This window comes from Kogia breviceps, chromosome 2, assembly GCF_026419965.1.
Source record: "Kogia breviceps isolate mKogBre1 chromosome 2, mKogBre1 haplotype 1, whole genome shotgun sequence".
NCBI lineage: Eukaryota > Metazoa > Chordata > Mammalia > Artiodactyla > Physeteridae > Kogia > Kogia breviceps.
This window is the reverse complement of record NC_081311.1, coordinates 126,962,947-126,990,202: the sequence shown is the minus strand read 5'-3', so window position 1 is coordinate 126,990,202 and position 27,256 is coordinate 126,962,947. Positions and strand designations below refer to the sequence as shown.

General features: G+C 44.5%; 1 protein-coding gene across 13 annotated transcripts; it reads left to right on the top strand.

The window, feature by feature from the left end:
• The first annotated feature begins 8,523 nt into the window (after window positions 1-8,523).
• Window positions 8,524-26,911, top strand: NR4A2 (nuclear receptor subfamily 4 group A member 2). Of its 13 annotated transcripts, XM_067026052.1 has the most exons (9): window positions 18,622-18,819; window positions 18,906-19,101; window positions 20,508-20,631; window positions 21,120-21,985; window positions 22,783-22,912; window positions 23,307-23,470; window positions 24,398-24,600; window positions 25,001-25,179; window positions 25,330-26,911. In XM_067026052.1, the coding sequence occupies exons 4-9, from the start codon at window positions 21,122-21,124 to the stop codon at window positions 25,584-25,586; spliced, it is 1,797 nt and encodes a 598-aa protein (XP_066882153.1). In that variant the 5' UTR covers window positions 18,622-18,819; window positions 18,906-19,101; window positions 20,508-20,631; window positions 21,120-21,121; the 3' UTR covers window positions 25,587-26,911. The 13 variants fall into 13 exon arrangements, 10 of the variants coding, with proteins under 10 accessions (XP_058909083.1, XP_066882154.1, XP_066882156.1 ...); XM_059053100.2 differs by lacking the exons at window positions 18,622-18,819; window positions 18,906-19,101 and adding an exon at window positions 8,524-8,977; XR_010839115.1 differs by lacking the exons at window positions 18,622-18,819; window positions 18,906-19,101 and adding an exon at window positions 8,530-8,977 and having other exon boundaries at window positions 25,122-25,179; window positions 25,330-26,226.
• Window positions 26,912-27,256: the final 345 nt, after the last annotated feature.

Below are 27,256 nucleotides of genomic sequence, written 5' to 3'. Positions count from 1 at the left end.
ATAATGGGAGCTCCAGACTGGATTTCAAAGCTATGTCTGGGTCCCTTTTCAATAGCATGACTTACTGGGATAGAGGAGCATATTTTCTGTTTCCTCCTTTCTCTTCTACATATTTATAAACCATCACACATATTAGAAATGTGGGTATGAACTTAACTGTATAGAAGACTTTTTAAAATGTTAAAAATAACTAACTTTCAGGAAATTAAGTGAGCTTTGTGTGTAAAAAAGTCCCCGATGTAATGTGGTAAAGATAAGGTGCAGTGGTAAAGATCCTTGCCCAAGAATTGGTCCATTTGTATCCAATGGTTCAGAAACCCCACCATGCTCTCTATCATATCCCATGTTACTCTCTCTGGATTCATCTGAGATCAGAAATATTTGATGAGATTACAGGATTATTAAAAAAGCATATCCCACAAGCCTCTGACTATACGAACATTTATTTTCCCAAATAAAACTGACAGATTTTCCAGGACATCACTGCTTCTACTGTGTTGCCATCTGTCTCAATACTGAAAACTTGAGTAATCCTTAAGTGGGTAAATCTTTAAATGGAATCCTCTTAGCATGACAAATGACTTCAATGGCACCTCTTAATGATTTTAGTGGCACCTCTACTAGCTTTGAAAACCTGTGTCTTCAAATGAAAGGTGCAACTTTCGATAGAAATCCCAAGGACAGTAAACAAGCAGAAAGAAGGTTTTTACAGGAGGTTTTGGCCAAGCACTGGGGAAGGTCAAGGGCCAGCACTCTTTAGAAACACAACCATGGCAGTTGTGTGGAATAGGACCAGGCCAGGGCAAGGAAGCGACGGGTGACAGGAGACGACATAGTCAGCTGTTGCCAAAATCCAAGTAAAAAGTGACGAAAGGTGAAAGAAGAGCAAGGAAATAGATTTTGAGGGGAAGGGAGTGTGGGGATACAGTGTTTAGGATTAAAATGGACAGGAAGCTCTGACACCTCTGGCAAAGAAAGCTTTTGTCCCACTCTCCTGAGTTATCTGCTCATCCATAGCTCTTTCAGGGCCTTGGTCTCCTCCACATGCCTTCAGAGGCCACCACTCACTTCCCTGCTGCTTGTCAGAAGTAGGGACCACAACCCTGGCCTCAGGGAGGTGCCATGTGCAGAAGGTTATACTTCCCGATGCTGTTCTTCTTTTCCTTGATTGTCCCATACACCCACCACTCAAGTCTGTGCAGGTGTTAATAACGACTGAAGGTTAGAAACAAATGAAGGAAATCACAACATAGAGGACAGATTACAAACTGTCCACTAAATGAAACTTCCCAACCGGTCAAAGGAAAAGAGCAACAAAAAAACTTACTACTTGCACAGAGATCCCCTTAAGAGCATATCCTGAACTTCTAGCCTTTCTTCCTTGTCTCAAGTCCCCTGTCTCAAGGTCCACTGTTATTGACTCTCCCCTTAGAAAATATCTTTCTTCATATCTCTACAGTACATATCTTTACCACCTTACGCCCTACTCATGGCGTTTAATCTCATGGAGGGTCCAGCCCCTTTCCCAGTCAGTGCAACCACAGGATATTATTTGTAGCAACACCTTTCCCAAAGCCTGAATTAGGCAGTATGAAATAATACTACAGAGGGTCTCTAACAGCACAGCCCCTGTGGAATTTGCATTTCAATCTGTACCTACTGGTAGCAGTGAAGATTTCGCACCTCATTCTTCTTGCTCATCCACTGGATTCTACACATGCATATCTCCCAAAGGCAAATGATAATTATCAAAGACAATTCACATTAAGGAAGAGAAAAATTTTCCTAAAAACATAATCTGCGTGGAGTCTACCCTAAATGGAGATAACTGGCTACATTTGTATTCAGTTATGTTGATTTTCACTTTGTTCATCCTCCTGCTTCTAACCTTGCCCAGATTCCTATAGGTCTGTAAGAAACAGGATGCATTACATAACCTTTTCAAGTGACAGCAACTCCCTTCCTACACAAAGATGTTGAAATCATGGAATTATTAGAGTATAGATATAAATGTCGTGTGTGTGTGTGTGTGTGTGTTTGTATAAAGTTGGTGGAGGGTCTTTTTCCAATTATAATTAGCTTGGCTCTTTCAAGCATCTGATTTCATTTGCTATTTGAACTCATATTCTGGTTCTTGGCTATAATAAAATATCCTGTAATCACAAATATTGCATAGTTCTGGGGAGCAAACAGACTTGCACAGGAAATAAAATACTTAAAGGAAAAGAAGGTCTTAAATTTGAAAAAGAGAAATTTAAGGTAGCCAAATTAAAAAAAATGAGAATTCTTAAACTTTGTAATATAAGGTTATAATGTGTGCAAGAATAAAATAAAGAATGCTATCATATGATGTGTTCTGATAAAATTTAACCTTTCACTCTCTTAAAGTTTATAACTTTGCTATTCCTGTTACTGTGGTAAGTATTTTAACTCACAAGGATTAGGTGGACTCTAAGATTCCAGCTATAAAAATGTACGACCCCTTCTGCTTCCACGTTCATTTATTTCATGTATTCAGTAATTTCCACTATTCACAAATAATTGTAGACAGCCTAATGGCCAGGTCCTAAAAATTCCAAGATAAATTAGAGAGAATTCTTGCCCTCATGGAGCTTGGTTTAATACGGGAGACAGAGAAATAAACAAAAAATTGCATATGGGTCACAACAGAAGGATGTACACAGTGTGACAAGTAAGTGATCAATTTTAGAGTATGTGGGTGGGAGGTATAATAAGCAGGGTAGTGTTGTTGTCAGGCAAAATTTCACAGAAGCTAAAGCCCCTTAACTGGGGATTGAAAGGTAGACAGTATGGGAAGTTCATTCCAGCCTGAGAAAAGAGCTAGTGCACAGGTACTAATACATGAAGCAACACAGGAAATTTGGGATTAGTCTAACTAATCCTGTTAGTTGACTAGGAGTGGAAACTGAGGCTGAGTGAATCAAGAAATAAAGAGGTGAGAGATGTACAGGGACCAAAAAGGCTGCTATGTTTCATGTCTCCAGCTTTTACCACTAAACCCTCTGTTGTGGGGTAGAGGGTTTAATGTCTCTGTGGCAAGAAGATTCTCATCCTCCCTGAAGGTTTAACACAAAATGGGAATTCCCATTTGATTTTGACATGCCACTTCCTATGTGATAATATGAAATGCTCTCTCCCCTGGCCCAGCAGAAGTAGCATAATAAATTGTATCCTAAGTGTATGCATCAGTATTAGTCTTCAGGTAAGTTCTGTACTTACTATGCCCCAGCACTAAGGCCTTGAACAGGTAGGTATTAGGGATAAGTGTATCAATTAGGAGTCTTTCCAATGCAAATGACAGAAAATTCAATCCCAATTGACTTTAGCTAAAAGAGAACAGATTTACTCACATAACTTGAGAGTCTGATAGGTCTCACTCCAGAAACAGCTTGATCCAGGCTCAAATGTCTGCAACACCCAATTCCCCTCCATCTCTTGGATCCATTTTCTCTGTGTTAGCTGCATTCTCTCAGACTCTTGCCTGTGGTGGCAGTTTACATCTTTCCATGCTCAAGCACAGAGAACAAAAACAGGGAGAAATTGTTCCTGGTGGCTTCCACACATGTCCTGACCAGTCACTGTGGCTACTTGGGGTGCTGACTGGTCAATGGGAGGAAGAACTAATGTAATCGCTGGTACAGATGAATGAGGTCCAGGTAGTATTTGTGTGATGATTAATCTGCCATGACACACCTGCATGCTAGAACCATGACCTCAGGGCACTCCTTTGCTAAGTCGACCCTGGATTCTGTACTTCAGCAACTCCTGCAGTATCAGCTCCCAGCTCCTTGCTTCTTCCTCAGGATTCACTGAACATGCACTGTTTCTCTCTCCCCTTCTATGTGCCTGTGGGTATCCCCTTCCGAGATTCAGGAAAACCCTTTTCCCTCCGAAGGTCCTTCAAGATACTTAGTTTGTGTCCTGAAACCCTTTTCCCTGAGAATTCAGGATTCTATAAAACAAAGCCAGAAATACACATAAATTACTTTTGTTTGCCTTTCTTTTTGCCTTTTCTTGGGACAATGAATACCTAGCAGGAGACCTGCTTACAGAGGTAGGAAGAGAGGAGAGAAGCAATAGCAGAAAATACAGGGAGAAAAAAAAAGTGCAGACATAATTTAGATTTCAAAATATTATCCCAAGGACTCACAAACATGGCATTTCAAATTGGTAATACAGAAAGTTCCAGGTTTTTCTTTTCTTTTCTATTTTCGCTTTCTCTCTCTCTCTGATATGAGAAAACAGAGAGATCACTGGCAAATAAGCTGGTGAATGAGTACCCCTTATACACGATGTGTGATGTAATTGTCTTGACAAGTATTATATGCCACTCCTCTTTTTAGGATGGAATTTATATATCAGTCACAGCTAAGTATAGCCCTGTTCTGACTAATGAACAGTAAAGCTTATAATATTTTGTGTTTATAGTTTTGAATATCATGACCATGGAAAACTGATTTTTTTTAAATGTGTTGGGTTTCTTTCTGCTTTTTTGAGGACTCAACGCTTTATTAGCATTTCTAAATAGCACATTTAAAAGTAAAGAATTTCTAGCAAAAGAAAATCAAGGAATAATAGAGTTTTCCATGTATATCATCCAATAATGCCTTTCAATAGGATGTATAGAGTCAGGCTCCAAACAGAAAAACAGAAAGTGCTCTAAGTGGTCAACAGAGGGGGAATTTAATTCGAGGAATTTGTAAAAGCAGGTGACAGAAGGGAGAAGAGAACCCCAAAAGAGGACAGTGATTCTGAATAGGATAAAGCCACTACAATTCTTAAGCGGGAGGAATGAAGGGAAAAGGCAACGTTACTGGAGCCCAGGGTCAAGTCACAGGGCATTTGGCAGGAGCTAGAGCAGGGAGGCAGAGTGAGGAATATCCTGACCTTGCCCAACCTCCAGCTCTCTCCTTTCCTGCTCTTCCTTCCCACTGGTCACACCCAGCTGGCAGCCAGCTCCTAAGGGAAGGCAGGGCAACGCTGCTTGCAGGATCAGCTCCCCTGTGATATAGACCAGAAAGGGGGAGAGAGGAGCCAGGAATGGATCAGAGAGCAAACAGGCCTGGGATCCTGAAGCCTCACAAAGAATTTTTTTAATTCACTGTTAACAAATCCTGGTTTGATGTTATAATTTATACAGGAAGAACAAAGCTGTTTATAACGGATCTCATCAAGGAGCTACCAAAGGCTGTACAGCTTGGGGATAAACCATTAAAATCAGGAAAAAAAGAATAGAGGGCCAGTTATGTATGTATGTTCATATTTTGAACTGATGTTAGTTTTGCTGAATTTAGTCAACCTTCTTTTTAAGAGCACTGCCTGCCTTAATTTCTTGGCTTTTTAAATGCAGAAAGCTCCTAGCTCTAAAACTTTGGTTACCCCTTTCTTTTTATTTGAAATACTGAGAATCCATTATCACTTTATCAGTAGCTTTCTGTTTATCTATTTAAAGGTTACTGAATTTGCTTATACTATAACTTCAATGATATTTTCCAAATGAATTTTCTATCACCAAAACTATACTGCATAGGAAAGGGTAAATGTTTGTGCTCATTTCTTTGAGGCCTCGACCTGGCTGGCACAATTCTCTAAACATAGATCAGGATTAAATGAGTAATAAGGCAAGAGTGCACAATAGTGTCTTTAATAAATTCTTCAATACTGTTACCGTAGAGGCGTCTTTTCAAAGGATTTAACTTCAGGTAGACAGAAACTTTGGAAATATTAAGGAATAGCCACATTCTAAAACATTCACTGTTTAAAAAACTGTAACAAGTTTTATGGTGTCAAGGAAATCCAAATAAAAGATTTCCATATTTTCAGTCTCCTATTTTCACAAATTTCAGCATGATAGTTCTGGACTTTATTTTATTTTTTTGCTTTTGCTTTGAGAAAACTGGTTGTTTCACTGTACTTCTACTGGTCCTAGAACTAAGCCTTCTTTCATCTCTCTAAAATTGGTCATGTTTCAATTTTAGCCTGGATACTCTAATTCTCATTCTGTTAAACTTTTAAGGGTAAGGATAATGGAGTATGGAACTGGTCACATGAAAAAAAAAAAGAATTAAGCAAAAGAGTTTCAATTTAAAACTATGTGACTTTATTCCTGTCCTGTGGCATGGACATATATACACTACCAAATGTAAAACAGATAGCTAGTGGGAAGCAGCCGCATAGCACAGGGAGATAAGCTTGGTGCTTTGTGTCCACCTAGAGGGGTGGGATAGGGATGGTGGGAGGGAGACGCAAGAGAGAGGAGATATGGGGATATACGTATACATACAGCTAATTCACTTTGTTATACAGCAGAAACTAACACACCATTGTAAAGCAATTAAACTCCAATAAAGATGTTTTTAAAAACCAAAAAACAACATGTGAGAAGTTGGAAGTTTCAGCAAAGTAGCAGTGAAAGAAAAATACCTCTTTACAAACTACAGAAGAAAGAACTTTAAGACAAAATTAAATTAGATCAGAGATACAGAACATTTTATGGGAAAGGGAGACAGATGTGCTTTTGGAACCGGGAAAATACTGGTTAACTTTTAGTTGTGATCACACTTTGGTGGTGTCTATGTGAAGCAAATGCTTTGGCTCTAAACTTGTTTCTGCCGCTTTTATGTTTTCTCCCTTCACCAACCTGGAGACAGGAGAATAAGGCAAATTCTGACTCTCTGGTGAGGGTCAATCAGATGACTTTTGCTTGTCTCATAAATACTGCTCATTGATAAACAGTTTAGTGTCTTTCAATTGAAAACTTCCTCCTAAAGACCATACAAGCCAGGTTTGGGGGCAAAATTGGAGGAAGTAGTCCTAATACATTTTGCTACTCATAATTTATTCACTCACATGGTGAATATGATGTTGGAAAGGGCCTAAGACATCATCAGACTGTAATTGTGTTTGCTGTCATGTGAATGGAGAAAGTGACAACTATTTTTCCCTGTTAATATAGTTTTAATCATGCAGGTGAATTCATTCTTTTTCTGAAGTGGCCCCAATATATTTTCTTTCTGAAAAAATGTACAAAATAAGAAACTGCAAGAAGACTGAATTAATTATTCTACATTTGGTTATCCTTTTCCCATGAGACACTGGGTATTCATATTAGTAACTTTATACCTGAACACAGTTATATCCTTTAAAGTTCTAGAATGCTACTGTTGAGAGGGGCTTAGAAACTACTGGTTCTTCATTTTGAAGATGAGGAAACTGAAGCAGAGACAGACTGCGATTTCTGCAAGGTGGCACAGAGAGATACAATGAATATATAATTAAAACCTGAAAACCGGCCCAGTGAACCCTTCATTACACTACTTTGTCTTGATTGTGAACCAAGAACCACTTCCTCAGCCCTTTTAACTCACTCTATCCATGCCTGGTCACTTCAAAACTTTGTTTGCTTCTGCAAACTATATATATCAGCATCCCAGAAAACGTGGAGTTCATATATCTGAGATGTTCTGCTCAAGAGGAACTCCTGTCTTACTAGTCCATTAATTGATGGTTCCAGGAAGACAGACTGCCTCCAGTTGTGCATGGGCACCTTAATAGGGAGGAGGAGTGTCCGGGTGTGGGACAGAATGGCCTAAATATGCAAGCAAGACAGAAAGTCCTCAGAAAAAATTTACCTATAGAGAAAGCCCCTTTTAAATGGCAGCTTTGATGAAAGTCTAAGACGTTGAAATATTACAGACTTTGGAAAATTCAAATGTTCCATGTTCAAGGCCTATGGTATGTTCAAGGCCATAAAAGACATACAAAAAGGCTCTCTGAGACTGAAAGCATGATTCCTGGAACCCATGCCCAAGCTGCTTCTACTGGGCACCCTTTATACAACTCCCCAAATGAAAACAGTAACGTAGGCCTGGCCCGACAAAAACCTAGATAAATAATTCCGGTGGAATTTAGGAAAGGAAGGATATAATCCAGATAAAGAGTAGGATGTAGGCAGAACCCTATGAGATGCAAACACAGGCATATACTTTAAAATACGCTAGATCAGAAGTGGGAAGTGTTGTGTTTTGTTTTGAAGTGAGGGTTTACTGCCATAAACACACCCGACCTGTATTAGAATGGGTGTGGGAAAGCGTCGGAGCAAGCATCAAGTCTTTTAAATCAGTCTGGGAGCAAGTAACACGGCGACCCATTCGCTAAACTCGTCGCCAAGTTCCCTCCCCCGGCCCGTTCCCCGGTGTGTAAGTAGCCGCCCCCCCGCCCCGGGGGAGAGCGATGGGTCCCAACCCCCGGGTCTCCTAGCGGGCTGGGGGGACGCAGGCTCTGCGAGGTCCTTCCCACACGCGCGCTCTGCTCCGGGCAGGGCGGGCCGGGGCGGGGACAGGGGAGCGCCGGCGAGAAGCGCCCAGGGCGGCAGGGGAGGAGGGCGGCGGGCGGTTTCATTGTTTCCTTTCGCCCTCCTCCTCCCGCGCCTCGCCCCGGCGTCACTGGAAAGCCGCCCGAACCGCCCGGCGGCGGGTTATTTATAGCGCGGGCTGCGCGCGCGTCACGGAGCCCGGCCCGGCTGACGGGGCCGCTGACGCGCTTGGCCGCGGGGCCGAGTCCGCGGGGCTGCACGCCGGGCGCCGGCGACAATGGGCTTCTGTGTGTGCAGCTGCCGTCGCCGCTGGGGGCCGGGGGGAGGGGGGCGGGCAGCCGCTCCCCTACCCCCCCTCCGTCTCGCCCGAGACCCCCGAAACGTAACCGGCCTCTTCTGCCCCTGGCCGGGCCCCGCCGGCTGCTGCTTTTTTCTTTTCTTTTTTTAAAAATTTTTGTCAGTTCTCCTTGCCCCAACCTCCGCTTCCACCTCCCCCGCTCCCCCTTCTTGGCCCCCAACATGACGAGAGAGTGGGACTTAGCCGGCCGGGGGCGACCACTCTGTGTGTCCCGGGGAGCGGGACCCGCCCAAGGCGCGCCCAGCGGGGGACGCGGTGACCGAGGGGCCGGGAGCGCCGGGCAGGTAACGTATCCTGGACCTGGAGTGGGGGCTTTGTTTGGGGCCGGGGGAGGGGACCTGGGGTGGGTGTGGACGCCGGGCAGCCCTTCCGAGTCTCCTGTCTCCTCCCCCGCTCTCCGGACCCCTGGCCTGCCCGCAGGAAGCCAACCTGGGTGTGTAGCGCGAAGAGCGAAAGAGAAACTTCTGCGTGACTAGCTGAGGCTCCTCGGGAGAGGCCGGGATACTAGAGGACCCCCGCCCCCCTCCGCGCAGGCCCCCCCCGTCGCCCCTCCCCCGCCCACTCCCACCCCTTGCTTCCCTCCCGACGCCGGGGACATCTGAGTCCTCCCCCCGCCCCCTCGCCGCGGGTTCGGCCCTCGCCTGCCCCCGCCCCCGCCCCCGCCCCGCGGAAGGAGGGGCTGGCGAGGATTTTAGGGACTTCCTGGGAAGCGGAGAGCAGCTCTGAACCGTCCCCTTTCAGCAGCCGGTAGCTGGGGAAGCTGGCTCCGGAGCCTCTCGCACGTGGCAGGCAGGCAGAGAACTTGCTGTGCCTTCTAGGAAATTGCAGTCGATTTGTAATGCAGTTTCACTAATTGGGAGTTCAAAATTAAACTTTAATAAAGCATTTGTGTCGTCTCGTCTAATTGTGAAAGCTTCCATCCGTCCTGGTACATAGACTCTTAAGTCTCAAGTTAATGGCGCTAAGCTAGATTTCCCTCCCAAGTACAATTCCGTCAGCCGGCGTCGGCGCAGCTGGATTTCAGTTAGGTACAGATGTTGCTAATGGCAGCTTAAGCACGGATGGGCAGATAGCATACGGAATGCAACATGTTGCCATATGGTTCCTTTAGCCTTTCACCTCCAGGGATATCAATCACGTATATTCTGGGAGGAACTTAATGAGTCTCTGAACGGCAAAATGAATTACCTGGTACCATTTATATCCCTTGACCTGATACGTTATAACAACAGGAAGGTAGCATCTCACAGTTTCTGTGGTATAAATTGAACTACAGAGCCACGTTTCAGATTTTGTAACATCTATTTGTAGTTTGAGGGGCTCTGTCACACCATTCTGGCTGTAAAATCCGTTTCTGTCTTGCTCCCCTCCACCCCACCTCTGGCTGATAGAGAAAGTTTATAAAATTTAGCAAAACTGTTGTCTTGGTAACTGCCAATCAGTTGACCAAATACTAATCGATGAGGGTATGGAAAAATGGAAAATATGATTTCCAGAGCTAGGTACTTAAGAGCAGTCTTTAGGAACACCGTACTTTCTGAATCAGAAAATTAAAGGACTCCTAAGAAAATTATGTATTCTGTGAGTCGTTTCAATGTAACTCCTAAAGCCATTTATTAACTTTGAAATTCTGTTTTTTTATACTTCAGTCATTCTTAAACTTAGGAAAGTAACTTATGGAAAAGTACTTAGAAATATGAAATATAAGAAAGATAAGAAGGACCTCCTTAGTAAACTAGTTTCTATACCCTTCCCTCCCCGCCTCCACACCCTCAACTATGTGTGTACTTTGACTTGAATCCTGGATGTGGTAATACTGGTCGTTTGTTCCCCCCCCCCAAAAAAAAATGTCAGTGACAGCATACTGAGGTCACTGTTAGATACTAGTGGAATGATTCTGTAATATTTCACAGGTCTTCTAAAAAATATCCTGGTGATTAATAAAATAATTGGCTCTAATTTCAGATTATAAACGTGGTTGTCTTTTACTGTATCCCCCCCTTTTTCCTTCACTAATGAGGAGAGGCAACAATGAAAAGCAAGAAAAAAGGGTTAAAAAAAAGTAAAATAATTTACGATAACTTTGTTTTTAAACTTTTACCTATTAAGGGATATCTAAAAGCTATAGACATACCGTCTTTTAAAAGATTTTGCATCCAGCAATGTGTGAACCACATTAATTCATGTGAACTGATAAACTAGCGAAATACACAAAATGGACTTAGACTGAGTCATGCAAGTTTCATATTTATTTTAAAATTACAAGATAATATTTCTCCTTTTTTTTCTCTTTTTGTAATGGCTGATGATTTGTTACCTAGTGCTTGAGTTAGGGCAATAATTTTGATAATGATTATCAAATAATATAAGATCTTTTGTGTATGTAAATAGAAGAAAATTTTATACAGAACAAAATAAGATATATCTGAGTTATGGCAACCCTTACTGGAGACTGTTTTTGGTAATCTTTTAATGGCTGAGGTTGTATTTCTCTCTGTAGCATCGGCATTCAATGAGTTTTAACCTTGATCAGTAGGGAGGCTGTCAATAATTACTCCATCTCCATGACTTCTGAATAGACAGTGAGTGTGTCCTTTAACCAGTCACACAGAACTCACCTTATAAAGCTGTTATTGTCATGAGCAGATATTGCAGGCTTCTGTCAAGCCCCATCCATGATTATTAACATGTTCTTCAAAAGCCAGGCTGAAAGACCTGCTGTGCTTTATTTCACAATTCAAGTCCATTAGTACATAAAATCCTAAGCAGCAATATTTGCTTTTTCTGAAGTTATATTACATACATTGTGAATAATTTCGGGCCCATTTGTAGACAAATACTATGTGTATATTTGGTATACATATATAGTAGCAAAAACAAGATATGTATCTTGCATGTGACTTGTTTTAAACAAAGATTTGATGGTTGTCCATTGTTACTCTAGATGAGGTGGCTGGCTGCCAAGGCAATCCCTGTAGCTGGAAAGTAGTGGTATTGCTATTGTCTACCAGGGAATCACTTCCTGTTTTTTGAGCTCCCAACTTCACCTCCCTCTTTCAATATGGCCCTTCCATGTTGCTGATCTGAGAATTTGTTTGAATATGAAAACTTTTGAAAATGTGTTTGTATTGGCCAAGATTTTCACCAGAGTTTTTGGTTGCCTGCTGGTTTACAGTCTTAATCTTGAGCTGGCAGGTATATTTTAATTGAAAATTAAGAAATACTATTAGGACAAGTTATATTCCCCATGCTCTAAGTAATTTTAATTGTGATGTAATCCTAGATGCTTTCTAATTTTTTTTAACCTATGAATGTATTTTAAAATATTTGAGATAGGACAGATTTATGCCTTTCCAAAGGTAATATAGGACAAGTTATGGATAGGCATTAGACCTCTAATGGTACACTTCATTTGAGTGAGTGAGGGTGGGGAGGAGGGCCATCAGGAAAGAGTATATAGTCCCATTGCACTGGCCCTGTTTGCTTTTCAAACTTAAAACCACATTGCTGCATTGGAAACTTGTTTCTCTCTTTTATAGTCTTTCATTTAAACATGTTTTAAAAAAACCGTCAATCTGTAAATATTTAACCAGCCAAGCAGGAAACAATCTTTTATTCTCGACTATATGCAACTTTGTTTTTACCTGGGTTAGTGTGGTGGCCATGTAAATACCACAAAACATTTTGATTTGGTGTTCCTTACTTTGAAGATGGACAGAGACTTCTTTAATTAATCTTGCTCTATTTCATGTTCTGTATTCAGATATTGAAATACAGTATTTTTATACATTTATAAGATTATGTTTGCATTTATTTAATGTATGTTTCTTTTTAAAGAGCGTGTAGCCTTGAATGTTTGTTCTACTTTTTTTTTCTTCACATCATTACTCTGGTACTGCTTGATGTAACTTGATTAGCTCCCTCCCCAGTCATGATTGGTAATTAAAATAGGCATTAAAATTAGTCACTTAGCAATTTTGCTGTTCAATTGGCAATTAAATTACTTAATTGCAATTAAAGTCCTAATTTTAATTGGCAAAATGATAGATGTAGATTTAAGATAATATGTATAAATACTTTAATAAGTGTCTATATAAGGATTACTTAATTACTCAACTTCAAGTTTATGCTGTTAACTTTAGAACTTTTAAGTGAGCAATGAAATTTATATTACATCTATTCAAAGGATATGGTAATTAGATTTATTACTTATCACTATAAGGGTCCTTGCTATAAGTTACTTTTGTAGTGTTAAAATTGTAGGCTTGATAATTGCATAATTATGATAAAAAAGGGCATATATGTCTGTCATAATATATCAATAACATGTCTTCATTTTTTATTAAATTGAGAAGTTCCTATACGCCAGTTAGTCTGAGGGAAAAAAATCAAAAATGGTTATTTTATCATTAAAGGTAAAACAAAAACCAACTATGATATACATATGAAAACTGTTGCAAAGTGTATGTATTTTATCTACTAAAAGAAAATCCTATGTAATACTGTGGTGGTTACTAATGTTATCAGCTACTTCTAGAATTTCAAGTGCCCGCGATATATTCTTAGCATATAGCAACTTATTTTCAGAATCTTTAAAGTGTCTTTCAGGACTTTGTACATTTTAATGACTCCCATGTTTAGTGAAATCATCAAGGAAATCTAAAACCAAAGTAACCCTTCCTTGCTTAATCAAGAAGAATTCTTACGTAAGAAAATACTGGTGATTGCCAGGGGCTGGGAGGAGGGGAGAATGGAGTTATTGTTTAATGGTTATAGAGTTAGAGTTTTATAAGAGGAAGAGTTATGGAGGTGGATGGTGATGACTGGTGCACAACAGCATGACTGTATATAACATCACTGAACTGTACACTTACAAATGTAAGATGGTAAATTTGATGTTATGTGTCTCTTACCACAAAAACAAAAAGAAAATCTTAAGTGGTTAATTTAAAGTAAATATTTAGGAGATAGTTACTGAGAGTCAAGAATTAGAGAAAAGATGAAGGATTTTTATTATGTAAAATACTTTTTGAGTGGCATGAGGCTTTACCATATGTTCAGTTTTAGAATTTTAATTTATAAGTAGATGCTTCTAGAAAAAAAGAGTGCTGTTTTCTTCTGCACATCTTTCCACATTTCTAGAACTGAGTACTGTATCAAAGCAAGAAACAATTTTTAAAGTCTTTGCATTAAGTGGTTTGGAGTGACAAATGGGCTGGGTAAAACTGAGCAAAAGCCACAACTACCCAAAATGTGAATTACCAGCTGAGCATTTGACTTATTTTCTAGGCATCTCATAAAAGAGGAACAAATGATTGGTTGATTAATACCTTATTAATGCAAGTGAAATGGCAAAGCAAATAACCAAAAACCTTCCATATGAAAAAATGATTTTGTATTTTCAGAAACTAAGTTTTTTTCAAAGTGAAAATTTCTTTCTTCTATCACTACTGTAAAACTTCCTGCTGAATGGCAACAAATGCCATGAAAATTGTCCAAATATAACTTAAAATATGTCTCATTTTATGCTTAACATAGGTTCCATTAACTAATATTATTGTGAAATGTCTTCAAGTTACCTTGATTCTTATAGCATAACAGGTATATATGTTTACTATATTTGAATTGTAAGAGCTAACGGCTACTCTGAGTACATTTGGGAGAATAGTGAAATAAATCCCTAAAGACCCCTTTCCCCTTTTTGTATTAAAGATACAAAATCCTATGGAATTAAATCCATGTTTGCTTTCTAAAAATCTCAATTTTATTAAGTATAATCTGCCTAGCCTTGCATAAAATAAATACTTTGGTTTAGATGTGAGTATGCATTATTTACATTGTTTGTTATGAAAATATTTTTTCTATATATGTACCAATATGTTCTGCTTAATATTGGCTAATATCATAAAAGATAACATAGTAACATTATTTTCCTATATGCTTTTTCTGAGGTCATCTAATACTGTATATTGATAGAAATAATCATTTTGTAATTTATTTTAGTTGGTTTCAAAAAAAGGACCTACTTATGGATAGGTTCAGTTTTATTCCCATTTATTGTAAATTGTTGAGAACACCGACCCTCATTTGGGGTAACTTTATGTATTTATACATGGCAATAATTTAAAGTTATATCAGATTCCGGGCCCTGAAAGAAACATTATTGTCATTTTAATCGAGTTATAAAATAGTTTATATTCAAGAATCTATTTATGTTCAAGAATCTTGCAGGATTGCAGTCATATAAATTTCAGTTTCTTTTAGCCTAGAGCATCATTTGAACATTTTCTAAAAGGTTGTTCAATTCTACATTTTGATTCCATTATATGTGTAATTAAACCTCTATGCACAAAAGCATTCTCTTATGTACTAGCAAATACACCCACAGGAATCCTCTTCTAAACTATAATTTATTTAAACATGTAATCATAGGATTTAAAAACATGCTTTCAGTTTTCCAAACTAAATGCCAAATTTGAACTGCTTGGTGATAAAATGAAAGATTTTATTACCATTTTGACTTTTTTTTCTCCCTGTGAGCTAACAGTGAGTTAAACATGGACAGGAGGAAATAAAGAAAATCTGTTGTGAACCTAATTCCAGTGTTAAACTGTTTCCCTTTTTGAGAAATACAGAAGAGAATCAAAGATTTGTAGTTATTTATGAATTCCGGCAGAATATGAATATTTTGGCTTGCAGCAAGCTCTCCTGGGGCTTGGCCTAAGTAGTAAATAGCTAGTTGTGTGTGTATATGTGCTTGTGTGTGTGTGTGTGTGTGTGTGTGTGTGTGTGTGTGTGTGTGTGTGTGTGTGAGAGAGAGAGAGATGTATCTTCCCGAACGTTGTGGAGTCAGGCCCCCTACTGACAGGATCAGTCAATTACAGACATTGGCCCTTCTACTGAGACTGTTCCATCATAATCTGGTGGGGACATGGGAGTCTGGAGCTTTGAGCGTCGTCATTCTTTACACTTTCTAATGTCTGCTGGATCCTTTCTACCCCGAGCACACCTTAGCCCTACCAAAAATACCAACCCAAGAAATAGCTTACCCAATAATGGGTTTAAGTCAGTTTATCCGCCTTGCATCCGGTGTGTCTTCCTAAGAAGACACACTTCCTAGGAGCTAGAATAGGAATTTGAGGATAGAGAAAATTCATATGGATTGTAGAATAGAAGGCAAAAAAGCCACCTTTTTCCCCTCATTTTGATGTTGTATTTATTCAATCCATTTCCGGTTACTAATAATTGTTATAATAAGCTGCTGTGAAAACTGCGTCTCGATCTTGGGTGCCTTAAGACTTGAGCAAAAGTTCTGTTATCAAGAAGCCAGACTCGACAGGTTGCTGTTATAGAATAACCCATCACATTACAATATTTGTCTTCCTTGGAGCTCACTTTAAGAACTCCAGCACATTTGCCCACTTACTGGGAGAGAATTTTCAAATTGCCCGCAGACTCAACCCAGGCTAAAGCCAACTGTTTTTTTTTTTAATGGTTTAAGGGAGGAGGAGCGTGTGGAGGGAATGTACCTACTTAGACCTGCGTATTGGTGTTTGGAGAATGATGGTTACAACCTTAAAGTTCTCCTGGCCCCCGCCTTCCTAGGAATATATTAAAAAACAATAACTGCCACCCCAGCATGGCTGCGCTTGAATTTCCGACTGCCTGAAAAATAGCTGCTGGGAGCCTGGCCCACCACTGGGATCAAGGAAAGCTCCCCCAGGCCGCGCGTCCTGCTCCCTTGTGGAAGGGGAAGGGAACCCGGGAGGGCGCCACCGAGCTAGAGCTGCTGCTATTTTGGGCCCAGCCCGGCGGGTGCGTCAATGCCTGAGCCCCTGCGTCACCGCCACCCCCACCGCTTTCCTTCTCCCCTGCTCTCCAAACTCTCACTTTTTCCCTTTCGTTCGCGTGGAATCGTTTCTGCCCACAGGGCGCTGACGCTACCCAGCTCACGCTAATAAGCTATTCTTCGCCCTCCTTCTCTCATCCCCCTACTTACACACCTTCACCCGCCACCGCAACATTCCCCACCACCACCACCCGACACACACACACACACACACACACACACACACACACGCACACGCGCGCGCGCTCTCACACACACTTCCTGGTTTTATTTTTTCTCGCGCCCGCTAGGGCACCGCTGAGCCGCCGCGGTGGCTGCAGCAGCAGCAGCGGCAGTCGCAACATCTGGGGGAAACTTAAGGTGGTCACGTAGGTTTTCCCGAGGATGTGGTGCAGAAGAGCCTGCGGCTTCTCGGGGCAGCCTCGGGGCACCTGATGACAACGCCTCTCCGGCCGCCGGGGAGCAGGAGGCGGCGGGAGAGGGCAAAGGCTGGGGTGCAGATTAGAGCTGAGCGGCACCGTAAGGCGGAGAGCTCCACGGCGATTTCGGCCCGCCTGTACTGGGAACACCATGATGGGGGTGTGCACAGGGGCCCCGAGCCTGGAAGCGAGCTACGCCGAGGGGGAGGGGCGGCTGGAAGTCTTCTTGGGCGGAGGAGGGGGACGCCTCCGAACCATCCCTCCCCCGTTAACTCCCCAGCCCCATGGGAGAAGCCCCGAGGCCCGTCCAGCTCGAGCCCAGGGACCCGGAACGGGGCTTGCTCCCGGGAGAAGCGGCGTTTCTTTGCTAGAAAGCGCCTTGCGCCCTCAGCTTGGAGGTGGATTGACTTGTGAAGCGGAGTCTGCGGCGGCTGGGGCGGCTGCGGGGGTGCGGCGAGCTCCGGTCGCCCGCCGGGCCCCACTCCTGGGAAGGCTGAACGCACACACCGTACGCCTCGCAGAGATCTAGACCCCCCCTCTCCCCGCTGCTTCCCCCATGTTTAGTCTTTCCCTCTTGGCTCTCAGATTGAAGCTTCGAGAGCCCTTGTGCTTCAGAGGAGGGTAGATTTATTTCCCTAAAACTCGTGGAAAGACACGAGTTGATGGGGACCCAGGAGTGTCAAAGTATGAGAGTTGGTAAAAGGTGAGGCTGGGGCACCTTTCTGCAGAACACACCTGTTGCCCAGCGCTCGGCTGCATTGTCTGAGAAAGGGAAGTGGGTGACGCCTCACTTTGACTTTTGGGGTCCCTGAAGGGTTGGGTCACTGGCTACCCTCTCCGCTTCCCTCCCCGCGCACCACGTCTTCCCTCGCACGTGAGCACTGCAAGGAAAGAAGGGAACATAGAAAATAGGCCATACCTACTCTCTTCCACCTTGGAGTGTGTGTGTGTGTGTGTGTGTGTGTGTGTGTGTGTGTGTGTGTGTGTGTATGAGAGAGAGAGGGAGAATATGCTAGAAGAGAAGGCCGGGGACAGGAAAAAAGAGAAAAGGGGGATGCACTGGACTAGGGAAATCCCACCCCAATTTCCTGAGCCCTCCGAGCGTCTCGTGTCATGGGACATCTGTATTCGCTTCCGCTAACGGGGGTGGCAATTGTGGGTGGGCGAGGTTAGGGCGCTGCCAGGCACGCCCCGTCTCGTGCGATTCCAGGTGCTGGCTACCTGGCCCACGCCTGGGTTCCCTTCCGCTCGGGCTTTTGTTGCACCCTCCCCCACCTGTGAGCTGCCGGACCGCAGCGGCGGCGCGGGGATTGGCCGGAGGCGGGGGTGGGGGAGGGGAGGGTAGATGTCGAGGTTCTGTGGGCTGCGCGGACCTGAGTGGAGAGGTCACACCTCTTTCGGAAAAGGGGAAAAAAAAAAAAGCTAGCTGGCTACCAAGGTGAACCCTGAATGGTTCCCACCTTAAAATCGGTCCTGCTCGTGACGTCAGGTCGGAAATATACCAAAGCGAGCGCCGGCCAGGAGTCTGGGGAGCGCGGCGGCTCGGCGATTGGGCGGCAGGCCGCTGACGCGCGCTGACGCGCGGAGACTTTAGGTGAATGTTGGCAGCGGCAGCGCGAGCCACATAAACAAAGGCACATTGGCGGCCAGGGCCAGTCCGCCCGGTGGCTCGCGCTAGGCTCCGCGGTCCCGCTCGCCTGCCCAGCCGCCGCCTTCCCCTGCTCCCTCCCCGCTCTCGGCGCCTCCGTTCCCTTCGCCCCTCTCGCCCGCCCCTCCCCGACCCTGCCACCCCGGCTCCCGGAGGGAACTACACTTTGGCCGAGTTGAATGAATGAAGAGAGACACGGAGAACTCCTAAGTGAGTAGGTGCAGCCCGTACAGCTCGCGTTCTTTTATCCTTCTTTCTGTTTTTGCACGTCTCTTCTTCCCGCTTGTGTGGTGCAGGTTTTCTGGAAGTGGGCGCCGAAGGCGCGGAGCGCGAGTGGGGCCGGAGGATGGGGAGTAGGTGTGCGCAGGCTACAGAGGGCATTTGTCGGAACTCCTGCTTTGCCACCCAACAGAGGCTTCCAGGCTCCTCATTGGTGGACGTGAAAGGGAGGCTTGCACAGTTTCGGGAGCTGCGGACTTAACACGCGGAAATGTGCGCAAAGTTTGCTCTTGGTGTGGAATTGATTGTGGTCTTTGGACACGTAGACTCCAAGTCCTGTGTATACGAGGGACCTGGACGCTGCCCACAAAGTGACAGGGAGAGTGAAAGTTCTTCAGTTTATGTGTTGCTTGGGAACTGTATCACTGCGGCTGGCCAGCGTGCCTATGTCTCTTGGGTATTGTTGAGTAAGGAGGGGCAGTTAGTAGAGTGATCTGTTACTAAGTTGCTTGAAATTTCTGGTTTTGACATATACTGCGCTTGTGTTTGTGAGTTTGTCAGAGAGGCAGAGACACAGAGACAGACTATTTAGAGGAGTTATGAAGCTGCGAAGTTACCAGAGGGTTAATATCCAGCACAGGCATATCTGTCAAGGGCTGTGAGGGTCAAGAGTCTCCTTTCTTTCTACTTTTTCTGGTTACCCTCCCTCCTCCATGAAGCAAGATTATGAAGGGGGGTGGGGGAGGAGAACAGAATTGGATGTTTGGCTTTCCTTTTCATTAGTAATAAAATCGTCTATGCTCTAGAATGCCTTCCACGTGGGAACATCTGAAAAGTACTAGGACACAAGAATGCCTTGTTCCAGCAAGTAAGCAGATTGTGGAAGGCTGGATAGGAAAGGTGCTCAGCTTGCTATGTTGAGAGGTGCTTCTAACACCGGTGCCGCTATTGGATACGCAGATTTCCCTCTCCCTGCAACTGACTAAGATGCTCCTGAAAAAATAGGGTCCCTTGTTTCCACCTCTTGGCCATTAAAGATGAAAGACAAATTTCCTGGGGAAGTGAATGCCCATTTACCTGTATCCCCAAACCCAGTGCTCCGTCAAAAGCTCTTAGGAAATCCAGATGCTTCCATTAAGATTGCCTTCAGGGCTACCTGGGCCTTGCTAACATTTTGTAACTCCTAGGGGGTGAAGGAAGAGATTGTTTTCACATTTTATATTCTTGACTTCTACTTCCTTCCCTGCTTCCTAGATGAAAAGCCAGTTTCACCACAGGAAAAACAAATTCAAGAGAAGGTTCCAATGCTGTATTTTATTAAACCCCAGTTTCTTCTTATTTAGTTTTGAATTAAACTAAAATGGAAATGACACTCCCCTCACACTGCCCCCAAACACTCAGTAAAGGGGCCAATTTATTTCATCATAAATAAGTACATGGAATACCTTTCCTTCTTCAGAGGTATTCTCTGCAAGGATCAACACAGTCAATGGGTGAAATTCTCTGTCGTTTCCAGCCATCTCTTTTAGACATTCATTTTAAATGCTGTTTGATAAAGGCTACACACTAATTTCCCATTAAACAATCAAGAAGGGCATAGAAGGGCCTGCCTGGTGATACAGATGCCCAGCCAATTCTGTCCGGAAAGTCACCTAAGGCTTCCTGTGTCTTTATTTCAGGGAGGAGATCTGCCAGGCTGGGCTCTCCACTGCTTTTCTAAAAATCTTGGAAACTTTGTCCTTCATTGAATTACGACACTGTCCACCTTTAATTTTCTCGAAAACGCCTGTAACTCAGCTGAAGGTTAGTGCAACTTCATTTTTTTTTCTTTCCCTCCCCCTAGTTCCGTAAACGTCAAGAAACAGGGCAATGCGATCTTTCCCAGCAAACCCTGTAACTTAAGTCCCCCCCCCCCCCACCCATCGCCTTTGGGAACAAGTTTCTCATTGTGCAATTCAACTTGATTTCTGGATTGAGCTTGCTGAACCCGAGCTTCAGAGGAAAGGCTCATTGAAGCGGGATTGCCCATGAAAGGGGGCGGAGGGGAGGCGTTGGAAATATACGGGAATGGAGACTGTAATAGCTTTCTAGTTCTGGGTCTTTATTGGATCAGCCTTTCCTTGTCCTGCACTGTTTCGCTCCTCAGTATTCGCACTCTCCGCCCTTCCTCTCGCGCCCCTACGTGCTCTCTGACCGCCGCGGGCTGCCGGTGTAGCTCCAGGTGTACCCGAGCCCGGGAGAAAGTGTTCAGTTGACCAGGCTGAGTGTATATTACCCTGTTTCATTTCCAGCCATGCCTTGTGTTCAGGCGCAGTATGGGTCCTCGCCTCAAGGAGCCAGCCCCGCTTCTCAGAGCTACAGTTACCACTCTTCGGGAGAATACAGCTCCGATTTCTTAACTCCAGAGTTTGTCAAGTTTAGCATGGACCTCACCAACACTGAAATCACTGCCACCACTTCTCTCCCCAGCTTCAGTACCTTTATGGACAACTACAGCACAGGCTACGACGTCAAGCCACCTTGCTTGTACCAAATGCCCCTGTCCGGACAGCAGTCCTCCATTAAGGTAGAAGACATTCAGATGCACAACTACCAGCAACACAGCCACCTGCCCCCCCAGTCCGAGGAGATGATGCCGCACTCCGGGTCGGTTTACTACAAGCCCTCCTCTCCCCCGACGCCCACCACCCCGGGCTTCCAGGTGCAGCACAGCCCCATGTGGGACGACCCAGGATCCCTCCACAACTTCCATCAGAACTACGTGGCCACCACGCACATGATTGAGCAGAGGAAAACGCCGGTCTCCCGCCTCTCCCTCTTCTCCTTTAAGCAGTCGCCCCCCGGCACCCCCGTGTCTAGCTGCCAGATGCGCTTCGACGGGCCCCTGCACGTCCCCATGAACCCGGAGCCGGCGAGCAGCCACCACGTGGTGGACGGGCAGACCTTCGCTGTGCCCAACCCCATCCGAAAGCCCGCGTCCATGGGCTTCCCCGGCCTGCAGATCGGCCACGCGTCGCAGCTGCTCGACACGCAGGTGCCCTCGCCGCCGTCGCGGGGCTCCCCTTCAAACGAGGGGCTGTGCGCCGTGTGCGGCGACAACGCGGCCTGCCAGCACTACGGTGTGCGCACCTGTGAGGGCTGCAAAGGGTTCTTTAAGGTGAGCCAGGACGGGGACGGAGGAGGCAGGTAGGGGCCCCCTAGTGCCCAGAGCCTCAGAGTGCTGGCTCCACCGGGGTGCAGGCGCCCGGCGCCAACTGGCCCCTGACCGTCCGATTCCCGGGGTCCACGGGGGCTGCCCTGCAGCCGCCCCTGGGCTGCGGCGGAGGCTTCTGGGTGCCTGGGAAAGGGAAGTAGGAGACCGGGAGACCCGGGGTCGCATCCCCCGCACGCAGCCGACCCGGCGAGCCCCCGCCCGAAGTTGCCTGAGCTGAGTTGGAAGAGGGTCATTTGCATGTGCTGGGAGCTGTCTTCTCTGTTCGGATTGAAATTGGTTAGGACAGAGAACCGTGTCTGAGCTAACCAAGTGGAACAGAATTCCCTATGGTCAAATTAAGTGATCTCTTTATTTCGCCATCCTGATTGAATAATCTTATCATTTTAAATAGAGAAGGTCTCTAAGGAATGTAAATAATATGAATGCCCACGGATTTGTATTTACTGAGCGTCTCCTTCTCCTTCTCTTGGCATATAAAACACAGCAAGGAGCGGCAAGGTTAGCTCAAATGTTAACGCTATCAATTTTCTTCTGTTAAATGCCCTGGGGGAGGAAAAAGAGAAGAGAGAGAAAGAAAAGGAAAAAGAAAAAAAAATAAAAAGCAGTTGTGTATGTGTTTGTTTATGGGGAGAGTGTGTGGATCCCGGCCGTTCAGAAATTGTGTCTGGATTCCCTGAATTGTTGGATTTTCAAGAGAAAAAAATTTTTTTCCCCCCGGCCTGTATTGTCTCCTTTTGCAGCGCACGGTGCAAAAAAACGCGAAATACGTGTGTTTAGCAAATAAAAACTGCCCAGTGGACAAGCGGCGCCGGAATCGCTGTCAGTACTGCAGATTTCAGAAGTGCCTGGCTGTTGGGATGGTGAAAGAAGGTAGGTTGGGGCAAGCAGCCCACTCCCCAGTCTGCGCCCTCGGGAAGCTGCTTCTCCTACCCCAAACCCACTTCCCAGAGCCGGGGCGGGGGCGGGGGGGAGGTCTCCCACTTCCCTCGCACCGGCCTCTGGCCTCTACGACTCGGCAGCTGCCTGCTAGACCATCCTGCCCTAGAGAAAGCCGCCAGGCCCTTCCCGCCTTTAACTATACGACCCATTGGGAAGACGACATGAAACAACCCCCCCTTTTTTACGCTTCTTGTCGGTAAAGGCTTTACAAGCGGTGGGGCGCTGCCCCGCCCCGCCGGGCGCCCCGCGGCTGCGGCCTTCCCCCGGGGAGGGGCCCAGGCAGCAGCTGGATCTTGCTTGCCCTCACCCGGCGATTCCTTTGCAGTGGTTCGCACAGACAGTTTAAAAGGCCGGAGAGGTCGTTTACCTTCGAAACCGAAGAGCCCACAGGAGCCCTCTCCCCCCTCGCCCCCGGTGAGTCTGATCAGTGCCCTCGTCAGGGCCCATGTCGACTCCAACCCGGCTATGACCAGCCTGGACTATTCCAGGGTAAGAAGCTGGCGCGGGGTGGGGGATCCTTCGGACAACTGACAGATGGGCAGGACCCCTTCCCCACATCCATCACTAACCCCCAAGCCCAGGGGATAAAGGAAGCATGCGAGGCTGTGGCTTCACAGCTCTGGGCAGGGCCACAGAAGACAGATGGCGTTGCTAGGGCTGCAGACGTGAGGACAGGGCAGAGGAAGGAAGAGAGGGTAGGCCACAGTGGTCAAACCTCTGTGAGGCCCCTTCCCAGCACCACCGTGCGCACACACACACACACACACACACACACACACACCAGTGCCTCTGATGCCTAAACCAGAGGCAGTGCAAAAGCCCCCACTTGGGTTCTATCTCCAGTCCTCCATGGAGATGCTTTAATCCTCATTCTTTCTGGTGCAGTCAGGGTGAGGGATGCCTCCTCCTGGGTCAGGGAAGGGGAAGAGAAGGGGGTATAAGGGATGGCAGTGGGAGGGGGGAACCAAGTGGTCAGATTCCTCTTTTACCCCAGCCGTGAGAAATGTGTGCGCTTTACATGGAGGAAGTGTGCCGGGCAAACCTAGAAGCAAACCTAGAAGCCACTGCAATTTTATTGAGATTTGCAAAGGGCGTCTCTGCTCGAGACCCACTCTGGGACTGGCATGAATACTAACGTGTCAATTGTTTTGTGGAGATAAGAGTGAACGTTTCCCAGGGCTGGTTGGCACCGTATTTAGTCTGTATGGAAATGGTAATTTACATATTTAAAGCAGCGACCTCATAGCACCATCCCTAATTGAATTAATTGCCCCGGAACATCTAATTTCCTTACTGGTCAGAGAGAGGTTTAATTGTTATAAAAACCTGGCTCCCCTACTAGAAACGAGGTTAGCAATTTCACGGGTTATATATTTTAGAGAACCTCATTAAGTGCTTTTTAAAATGAAATTCCAGTTCCAGGCGAACCCTGACTATCAGATGAGTGGAGATGACACCCAGCATATCCAGCAATTCTATGATCTCCTGACTGGCTCCATGGAAATCATCAGGGGCTGGGCGGAGAAGATCCCGGGCTTCGCTGACCTGCCCAAAGCCGACCAGGACCTGCTTTTCGAATCGGCTTTCTTAGAACTATTTGTGCTGAGATTAGCATACAGGTAAATGGAGAGGGCGATCCAGGAAGGCTGGGAATGGAGGAAGAGAGGAATCAAGAAAGGAAAAGAAAGAGGAAAAGGGAAAGAAAAGGGGGAAAGAGAAGAGAACAGAACGGGAAATAAATGAGGGGGAAAGGAAGGAAAGGAGAGTAGATAAAAGGAAGAGAAGGGAAGGAGTGAGGGCAGAAGCTTTAGATGAATGGAATGGAGGTGGGATAAGGGGGCATTCTTGATTGTTATGAAATTAAACCCTTTCAAGGTCCACTGGCCTACGTTTTATTAACTCTTTGGTAATTAGGTACCTCTTAAATCCCTCATTTATTGCTCTTCAAGTAATTAGTTGTTTAGCTTTTTTCTCTCTCTCTTTTTCTCCCCCTCCCCCTCTCTTTGGTATTAATTGCAGGTCCAACCCAGTGGAGGGTAAACTCATCTTTTGCAATGGGGTGGTCTTGCACAGGTTGCAATGCGTTCGTGGCTTTGGGGAATGGATTGATTCCATTGTTGAATTCTCCTCCAACTTGCAGAATATGAACATCGACATTTCTGCCTTCTCCTGCATTGCTGCCCTGGCTATGGTCACAGGTCAGTACCACAGGCACAGGGCACTTCTCCAGAACTGCCCAGTGGAATTCGTTCCGGTTTTCCCTTGCTACCTGCCGGCCCTCCCTGGTCCTGTCAGCTAGCTAACTGCTTGGTGCATTCCTCTTTTGTTTCTGGTTGTGTTTTCTGCAGAGAGACACGGTCTCAAGGAGCCCAAGAGAGTGGAGGAGCTGCAAAACAAGATTGTAAATTGTCTCAAAGACCATGTGACTTTCAATAATGGGGGCTTGAACCGCCCCAACTATTTGTCCAAACTGTTGGGGAAGCTTCCAGAACTCCGTACGCTTTGCACGCAGGGGCTACAGCGCATTTTCTACCTGAAACTGGAAGATTTGGTACCACCACCAGCAATAATTGACAAACTTTTCCTGGACACTTTACCTTTCTAAGACCTCCTTCCATGCACTTCAAAGAAACTGGAAAGAAACCTAAAACTGTCCAGAAGGGGCAAGTCACAAGGGCAGAGAGATCCCCCTGAGCTGCCTCAGCTCTAACCGGCCCCCACCCCTTCCATACACCTTGGCCCTTGATCTCTAAAGAAAACAAACAAACAAACAACAACAAAAGCAAAAACTGTTATTATTTCCTAACCTGCAGGCAGAACCTGAAAGGGCATTTTGGCTCCGGGGCATCCTGGATTTAGAACACGGACTACACACAATACAGTGGTATAAACTTTTTATTATCAGTTTAAAAATCATTTTATTGTTCAGAAGGAAGCTTCTTAATGTATGATGGAAAACATTTGGCCATGTTTGGTTGTTGCAGTTAAGACAAATGTAATACACATAGACACATACACACACACCCACATTGTAAGGGGACTCACAAGTATTGCCCTTTAAAAGACTTCAAAGTTTTCTGCTGTAAAGAAAGCTGTAATATATAGTAAAACTAAATGTTGCGTGGGTGGCATGAGTTGAAGAAGGCAAAGGCTTGTAAATTTACCCAATGCAGTTTGGCTTTTTAAATTATTTTGTGCCTATTTATGAATAAATATTACAAATTCTAAAAGATAAGTGTGTTTGCAAAAAAAAAAAGAAAAAAGAAATAACCACAAAAAAGGGACAAGCATGTTGATTCTAGGTTGAAAATGTTATAGGCACTTGCTACTTCAGTAATGTCTATATTATATAAATAGTATTTCAGACACTATGTAGTCTGTTAGATTTTATAAAGATTGGTAGTTATCTGAGCTTAAACATTTTCTCAATTGTAAAATAGGTGGGCACAAGTATTACACATCAGAAAATCCTGACAAAAGGGACACATAGTGTTTGTAACACCGTCCAACATTCCTTGTTTGTAAGTGTTGTATGTACCGTTGATGTTGATAAAAGAAAGTTTATATCTTGATTATTTTGTTGTCTAAAGCTAAACAGAACTTGCATGCAGCAGCTTTTGACCGTTTCCAGAGTGCTTATAATATACATAACTCCCTGGAAATTACTGAGCACTTTGAATTTTTTGTTTTTTGTTTTAATGTCTAAGATTGTCAGTTAATATATTATTTTATGTTTGAGTAAGAATTTTAATATTGCCATATTCTGTAGTATTTTTCTTTGTATATTTCCAGTATGGCACACGATATGAGTCACTGCCTTTTTTTCTATGGTGTATGACAGTTAGAGACGCTGATTTTTTTTTCTGATAAATTCTTTCTTTGAGAAAGACAATTTTAATGTTTACAACAATAAACTATGTAAATGAACAGAATTTTGTCTTCTTTCTGGGTTAGGAAAAATGATGACTAAACAGCAATATACAATAGAGAGAGTTGGAGATTGATTTGGGATAGGTCACTTATTCAACATCTGAGTTTCTGACAGCTTAGACCTATTCTGGCAAAAGGAACTGGGAAATTGAACTAATTATCCAGAGAATTCTGTACAATATTTTTCCTTAACCGGAATTTTCCAGTGTGGCAACCTACATTTATCAGAATCAGGTGAGAATATCTCAACTCTTCTGATAACTTTGCCAGTAAGTGCAGCTTTCAGAAGGGAAGTTCAGGAGACCTAACAGCTTTTGAACTTTTGCAAGGTTCGAAGTCCTATCA

What these genes read in the sequence shown, in the direction of transcription:
- NR4A2 (XM_059053100.2), top strand. Translation starts at nt 21,122, where the DNA reads ATGCCTTGTGTTCAGGCGCAGTATGGGTCCTCGCCTCAAGGAGCCAGC. An exon ending in TGTTGGGATGGTGAAAGAAG is followed by an intron (nt 22,913 to 23,306) that starts GTAGGTTGGGGC and finishes ATTCCTTTGCAG; the next exon opens with TGGTTCGCACAGACAGTTTA. An exon ending in TGCCCTGGCTATGGTCACAG is followed by an intron (nt 25,180 to 25,329) that starts GTCAGTACCACA and finishes TGTTTTCTGCAG; the next exon opens with AGAGACACGGTCTCAAGGAG.